Source organism: Chelonia mydas, chromosome 2 (genome assembly GCF_015237465.2).
Source record: "Chelonia mydas isolate rCheMyd1 chromosome 2, rCheMyd1.pri.v2, whole genome shotgun sequence".
In the NCBI taxonomy this organism is placed as follows: Eukaryota; Metazoa; Chordata; order Testudines; family Cheloniidae; genus Chelonia; species Chelonia mydas.
The window spans coordinates 169,356,512-169,364,846 of NC_057850.1; the positions used below are offsets into that span (position 1 = coordinate 169,356,512).

Genomic DNA, 8,335 nt, shown 5'->3' on the forward strand with positions numbered 1-8,335 from the left:
CTACTGTCCAGGCTGCCTGTGTATGGCTTCATAAGCCATGGCATTAAGGGGTACGCTGGATCCCCAAGGATAACTATAGGCATTTCAACATCCCCAACGGTTATTTTCTGGTCTGGGAATAAAGTCCCTTCCTGCAGCTTTTGAAACAGACCAGAGTTCCTGAAGATGCGAGGGTCATGTACCTTTCCCGGCCATCCCACGTTGATGTTGGTGAAACGTCCCTTGTGATCCACCAGTGCTTGCAGCACTATTGAAAAGTACCCCATGCAGTTTATGTACTCGCTGACTTGGTGCTCCGGTGCCAAGATAGGGATATGGGTTCCATCTATGGCCTCACCACAGTTAGGGAATCCCATTGCAGCAAAGCCATCCACTATGACCTGCACATTTCCCACGGTCACTACCCTTGATATCAGCAGATCTTTGATTGCATTGGCTACTTGCATCACAGCAGCCCCCACAGTAGATTTGCCCACTCCAAATTGATTCCCTACTGACTGGTAGCTCTCTGGCATTGCAAGCTTCCACTGGGCTATTGCCACTTGCTTCTCAACTGTGAGGGCTGCTCTCATCTTGGTATTATTGCTCCTCAGGGCAGGGGAAAGCAAGTCACAAAGTTCCATGAAAGTGCCCTTATGCATGCGAAAGTTTCGCAGCCACTGGGAATCATCCCAGACCTGCAACACTATGTGGTCCCACCAGTCTGTGCTTGTTTCCCGAGCCCAGAATCGGCGTTCCACTGCATGAACCTGCCCCATTAGCACCATGATGCCCACATTGCCAGGGCCTGTGCTTTGAGAGAAGTCTGTGTCCACGTCCTCATCACTCTCGTCACCACGCTGACGTCGCCTACTCGCCCGGTTTCGCTTTGCCAGGTTCTGGTGCTGCATATACTGCTGGATAATGCGTGTGGTGTTTAATGTGCTCCTAATTGCCAAAGTGATCTGAGCAGGCTCCATGTATGCTGTGGTATGGCATCTGCACAGAAAAAAGGTGCAGAACGATTGTCTGCCATTGCCCTGACGGAGGGAGGGGCGACTGACGATATGGCTTACAGGGAATTAAAATCAACAAAGGGGGTGGCTTTGCGAGAAACAGAATGGCCCCCTCAATAATAGAACTCAAAACCTCAAGGATAGAATTCAAAACTGGGTTTAGCAGGCTGTTGATTTCATGGAGGGAGGGAGGAGAAAATGAATACAAAACAAATCTGGTCTATTTCTTGTTTTGAGCCACTCCATCTATCTTTATACATCTTGCTGGCAGCAGACTGTGCAGTATGACCGCTAGCCATCGTCATCTCCTGGGTGCTCAGCAGAAGATGGTGGGGTATGACTGCTGGCCATCATCTTCTGCTGGCTGCTGATTAAAAGACAGTGCATTGCGGGTAGGACTCAATTGCCATGAGACGAAACTTAAAAGGGAAATGACCAGGCTGAGTCACTCCCATGTTTGCCCAAGTGCCCCTGACCTCATCAAGGTCGGTTAAAAGAGCACCCAGGACTACGTCGACGACGGCTACCAGTCATACTGCACTGTCTGCTGCCAAAAGGCAATAAACTGCTGCTGTGTAGCAATGCAGTACCGCCAACACCCAGGAGACATACAGTGACGGTTAGCTGAGCAGGCTCCATGCTTGCCGTGGTATGGAGTCTGCACAGGTAACTCAAGAAAAAAGGCGCAAAACGATTGTCTTCCCTTGCTTTCATGGAAGGAGGGAGGGAAGGGGGGCCTGACGATATGTACCCAGAACCACCCGCGACAATGTTCTAGCCCCATCAGGCACTGGGATTTCTACCCAGAACTCAAATGGGCAGCAGAGACTGTGGGATAGCTACCCACAGTGCAATGCTCCGCAAGTCGACGGTTGCCTCGGTACTGTGGATACACCCCGCCGACTACATGCACTTAGATCATTTGTATGGGGACACACACAATCGACTGTACAAAAACGCTTTCTACAAAACTGACTTCTATAAATTCGACCTAATTTCGTAGTGTAGACATACAAATCAGATGCTTATTGTCAACAAATGGTGTTGCTTCCTTAATACCTGGATCTGTATTCAATAGTATTTAAGGCCTTTTATTTGGTATCCAATAAATTAAAAAATCGAGTTATCACACCTCTTATTGAAATAACTGGTCACTTAGACTTTTTTTGGTCCTCAACTGACTAAAGGATTGGATAATAGGGAACTCTCAGACCCATAATTATAAGGGAGTAAACTGAGTTGCTCTAACAACTGCTCATTCACCCAAACATCCTTACACATAGAATCAAACAAATACACAGCACGCTACAGTGAATGTTCAGATAACTAGACAATGTGGATCTAATTTAGGGTGGTGACGTTTATGTTTAATAAGGTCAATTTACTTTATGAAACCACACACAAAGCCATCCTGACAAGTCAAGATAATAAAGCATTTGGTACTACAGGAGTGCAGATATATGAAAAACTCTGTTGTACAAAAGGACAGCCGTCTCAATGGAAAAGATTGTATAAGATTGCATTAGGAAGGAGAGAAATCCCTTTGGGGATGGGAGAAGTACTTTACTCACATTGGGTCTGATCCAAAACCCATTGAAGTTGATGGGTCTGTTTATTTCAGTGGGTTTTAGATGAAGCCCATTATTCCTTACAGTTCAGGACATGGTTTTTACTCTTTGATTCTCCCAAGACTGACTTCAGAGAATCATGCTTGTTCACTCAGTGCCACTCCATCCCCTACTAGTTCAAATCATTTTATTCCAGCAAACTGAGTTATTGTAACTGATCTTTTATTATTTGCTTTGCTGACCAGGATGCTAAGATTTTTCACAAAGGTTCACCGCCATACAGTTATCTGAAAAACATTATGTAACCAATTACAGAACATTGGGGGCATATGGCCTTCAGGTAACTGAGAAACTTATTACACGTTGTAATGTTCCTAAAATCTTGATTTTAAAATGAAATCAAATATCAATTGAATTATGTTCATTTCTACAATTTCTGTTTTAGTGAAGTTGTAAATTGACCCTTCACTTTAGTGAAATAATTATTTAATATAAATTTACATAAATTGTGCTAGATTCTAACAAAATTGTGTCCAGAATCATTTTCCATTTGTGGTGATAATAGAAAGGAAGTTCCTCCATTTTTAAATAAAGGACACACAGCCAGTAATCTGTATTACAACATTTCCTTCCCCTCTTCCCCACACACACTTACTTCTGGCTGAGGAGGCCAAGATAGAATCCCAGTCAGGAGTGGATTAGCACTGCTGTGGAGTGGTGGATTTAGTGGGGCCCTGTGCTCAGCTTCATTTTTCATTTTTACCACCCCCACCATGGCGGGGGGGGCATTTTTTCTGCATTTTCTTCCTAGGGCTCAGGATTGGGGTGCAGGGACTGGGAGGGAGTTAGGGTGCAGGAGGGGGCTGGGTGTGGAGGGCCTGGGAGGGAGTTAGGGTGCAGGAGGGGGGTCAGGGTTGGGGTGCCGGGACTGGGAAGGAGTTAGGGTGCGGGAGGGGGCTGGGTGGGGAGGGCCTGGGAGGGAGTTAGGGTGCGGGAGGGGGGTCAGGGGTGGGGTGCCGGTACTGGGAGGGGGTTGGGGTGAGGAGCACTTACCAGGGGCAGCTCCCATTTGGTGCGGGCGTGCAGGTGCGGGGACTTCAGGTGGCCCCGCATGGCCCCGCGCTTCAGGCACCGCCCCCCGCAGCTCCCATTGGCCGTGATTCTCCGAGCCGCCTGCCCCGCATCAGGCAGGGCCAGAACACAAGGGCTTTAGGGGCTGCCGGGGCCCACTTAGCCCCGGCCCCTTTCTAACTCCAGCCCTGCGAGCATGGGCTGGAGGCCTCAGGAGGAGCAGGGGCAGCCGCGCAGCCGGAGAGAAGCGGCGGTTTCCCCCCTTCAAAGCCCCGCTTCTACTCTGGCCGGCTGCCCGGTGCGCCTCCTGAGCCCTCCGGCCCCCCTTTCCGCCCCCTGCACCTCCCGCCCGCTCCCCAGAGGCTGTGGGTGGGTGCGCCCCCCTCCCACCGAGCAGTCCCCCGCCGGGGGGGCACCGGTGCTGAGCCGCCTGAGCGCCGGGCCCTGGGGCCCCCACGCCCGGGCCCTGTGTGTTTCCTGGTAAATCCGCCCCCGCTGAGCAGCAATGGGTATGTGCCCGAGAACACTGTGTAACCCAGAAGAGTTTGATTACGCTTTTCAGTTACAGCAGGAGAAGCGGACAAGCCACAAAAATAAAACGGGCTGTGGACACGAAGAAAGGATTAGGACGAATATCTATTTACGGGAAATGGGCACAGGATAGCAAGGTGGGGAGGTGGGCTTGATTACTGTGCATTCCGTGGAGTAAATGGAAGCGAGTTTGGGGCATCTAGCTCACCCTCAAACTGTTTTAATTTCCCATTATATTTTCATGAAGCCCTGCATAAGGAGTGCTAATCTTGTCACTGAATGCCAGATGCTTCATAGGAAGGTGTAAAAACATTCCCATGAGTGGAATATTGTACCATATGGGAAATTCCTTCCTGACCCAGCTACTAAACATTTTATGCCCTGAAGTTTGTACCTCTTTTAATCTTAATCTGGGATAAATGATCTTGAATCCAGCAGAGAAAGGTATAATACAATCCAATGGCTGGAAGTTGAAGCTAGACAAATACAGACTGGAAATAAGGCATACATTTCTAACAGTGATAGTTAACCATTTGAACAATTTGCCAGGGTCATGTTGAATTCTCCATCACAGCAATTTTTAAATCAAGATTGAAGGTTTTTCTAAAGAGAAATGCTCTAGGAATTATTTTAGGGAAGTTCTATGGCCTACATTATGCAAGAAGTCAGACTAGATGATCACAATAGTCCCTTCTGGCCTAGGAATCTATGAATGTACAAAGCCACCTTTAGAAACAGACAGTAGATACAAATGAAAAATACTGTTGCCCCTTTTGGCCCAAGCAGCTAGCCAAAACACAGGGCCCTGCAGGGTGGTTTCCATTAGGATGAGAAAGATTATTCAAGTTAGATATGTATTCTTGGTGTAATCTTGTTCATTTACAAAAAATGTACACAAAGTCTTCTTTCCCCGAACAGTAGAAAGAAGCAACAGCAGGCAGTTCCTTGCTCAGAAATCCACATGTCTGCCTCTCTAGCGAGCTCTGAGCCAAAGAATCCCTGTCTCACTTTCCTCTCTAGGTCACACTCACAGCTCCTTCTCCAGGGTTTTCGACTGCAAAACAATCCCCTAGCCTGTCAGGGTACATCTACACTGCAAAAAAAAACAAACAAAACAAACACGTGGCAGTGAATCTAAGAGTCTAGATCAACTGACTTAGGCTTGCAGTACAAGGCTAAAAACAACCCAGTCAGGAGCATCTACACTGCTGTTTTTAGCCTCAGAGTGTTAGTACCATGAACCTGAGTCATTTAACACGAGCTCTGAGATTTGCTGTCATGGGTTGTGTTTTTGGGTTGGTTGGTTTTTCTGCAGCGAAGACATACCCTTTGTTCACATGACAACTCTGGTCTGCCACGCGGTCCCCCATCTCCACCTGTTATGGGTTTGATTGTAAATGGGCTTGATTGCTCCTTCTGCTGAGCCCAAAAGAAGAGTGCTCAGCACACCCATTGGCTTTAAGAAGTCTGAGATTGATCCAAAGACCAAGCTCCATGGCAACCATTAGCACCTTTCAGCATAACAACCTCCCCCATCTTAACACAGCACATCATCCTCAGTGAAGCTTAAGATAATGACATCCTCAATTACTTACGTCCCAGGAAAAAAAAGAATTAAGCTTGTATATTTTTAAATTTCTTATTTACATAGTATTTTTCAGGACAATGTCACCATCCCAGATCAATTTTGCTCCCATCCAAATCTCCTTGGAACTTTTCCCTCCCTGTCTGTTATACTTGCAGCCAACTGGGAAGGGATGATTTCAAATGGACTCCGTCAGTGTATCCACTTATCTATTGTTTCTGTGGAGTCTGCCCGTTGGGATAGACTTCACCAATTGTATTCCAGTGGGGATTCTGTTATTGTCACAAAATCTTCCAGCCTCAGCTTCGGCAGCTACATTCTGTTTCTGGGGGCAGCCAAGTTGAAATTCTGGTACCATCTCAGATGTTCTTGTATCAACAATTCCCACAATCTGTAAACACAATATTTCCCCTAATCTGTGTCTAATAATGAAAGAGGTTTTGAAACATGGGTAGGCTAAGTAGGAACAGTTACAATTCTGAAAATACTAAATCCCACTCTACTGACCACTGAAACGGTTTTCTGGCAACACCCAACCTATACAATGGTTTCACAATATTGGTAAATCTACAAGCAAACCTTCTGTAGTAGGAGTGGAGCCCTCTAAAACTCTGCACATCTGAGACAATCTAGACAGTTGGTCATTTTTGCATTGCCTCTTTTTTTGTCAGTAGAAGTCACCTTCCTCTCAGCTTATCTTGTGCCCCAGGAAGGTTACGTCTTTTTGAAACAACTCTATTTTTTTGAGTTTCAACCAACAGCATTGGCCACCTTTCACTGATCTTGATCTGCAAATCCAACTCCAACTGAGCATCTATAAATTGAGCTATTACTAATTTATCCTGAAATATCTTGTTGGTATCTGGATATGCCAGATATCAAGTCTCCTTAGATCCTCTGCCACTTCACATGGAGTCTCTTCTTTCCCCCTGCTTTTTTGCTAAAAGCAAAAGTGCTAAGAAAAAGTGAAAGCAACTAAGAACATAAGAACAGCCATACTGGATCAGACAAATGGTCCATCTAGCCCAGTATCCTGTCTTCCAACAGAGGCCAATACCAGGTGCTTCAGAGGGAATGAACAGAACAGTCAATCAAGTGATCCATCCCGTATCACCCATTCCCAGCTTCTGGCAAACAGAGGCCAGGAACACCGTCCTGGCTAATAGTCATTGATGGACCTATTCTCCATGAACTTATCTAGTTATTTTTTGAACCCATTTATACTCTCAGCCTTCAGAATATCCTCTGGCAAAGAGTTGCACAGGTTGACTGTGCATTGTGTGAAGAAATACTTCATTTTGTTTGTTTTAAACCTCCTGCCTATTAATTTCATTGGGTGACTTCTAGTTCTTGTGTTATGAGAAGGAGTAAATGACACTTCCTTATTTACTTTCTTCAAACCAGTCATGACTTTATAGACCTCTATAATGTCCCCCCTTAGTTGTCTCTTTTCCAAACTGAAAAATCCCAGTCTTATTAATCTTTCCTCATATGGAAGCTGTTCCATGCTCTTAATCATTTTGTTGCCCTTTTCTAATGCCAGTATATCTTTTTAAGATGGGGTTACCAGATCTGCATGCAATATTCAACCTGTGAGCGTACTATGGATTAATATTGAGGTAATATGGCATTTTCTGTTTTATCTATCCCTTTCCTAATGATTCCCAACATTCTGTTAGTTTTTTTGACTGCCGCTGCATATTGAGTGGATCGTTTTCAGAGAACGATCCACAGTGACTCCAAGATCTATTTTCTTGAGTGGTAACAGCTAATTTAGACCCCATCATTTTGTATGTATAGTTGGGATTATGTTTTTCCAGTGTGCATTACTTTGTATTTATCAACATTGAATTTAATCTGCCATTTTGCTGCCCAGTCATTCAGTTTTGTGAGATCCCTTTAACTCTTCGCAGTCTGCTTTGGACACAACTATCTTTAGTAGTTTGTATCACCTGCAAATTTTGTCACCTCACTGTTTACCCCTTTTTACAAATCATTTATGAATATGTTGAACAATGCAAAAATGAATGGTCCCAGTACAGACCCCTGTGGGACACCACTATTTACCTCTCTCCATTCTGAAAACTGACCATTTATTCCTACCATTTGTTTCCTATCTTTTAACCAGTTACTGTATTTTCATTTTCTAAGCTGTGCAAAATGCAAAAACTGAACCTCACAAATTAAAAGGATATTATATTGATTTTTTGTAACTAAATTTAATAATCTAATATCATTAGCAAAGTTTAAAAGTTCTTTACTTTTTTTTGCATAACAAAATTTTTCCATCAATAGTTACCAAGGTATCATATGCCTACACCAAAGACATTTGCAAGAAAATAAAGTGACACATCTTGCAATCCTAATACCCCAAAACTTTACTTTATACTTCTAAAAATCTACTTCAATTTGGAGTTGTACCTGAATGAGGACTGAAGGATTAGGCCTAAAAGTCTGTATGAACTGACCTCATCAATAGGGTCCACACCAAACTGGGTTAAATGCAGTCATAATCTGACTAGCAATATCAGCTCTTCTGAATGTTCTCTGATGAAAGCTTAATCAAACAGTAACCATGGGAATAA

General features: G+C 44.6%; 1 protein-coding gene across 1 annotated transcript in view; it reads right to left on the bottom strand.

Moving 5' to 3' along the window:
* The window catches only part of VOPP1 (VOPP1 WW domain binding protein), a 104,247-nt gene extending 100,586 nt beyond the window's left edge, over positions 1-3,661 (bottom strand). The window contains exon 1 of the mRNA XM_043540520.1: positions 3,617-3,661. Within this exon, the coding sequence (XP_043396455.1) occupies positions 3,617-3,632 (16 nt within the window). The 5' untranslated portion in view covers positions 3,633-3,661. The remainder of the gene's footprint in view (positions 1-3,616) is intronic.
* Positions 3,662-8,335: the final 4,674 nt, after the last annotated feature.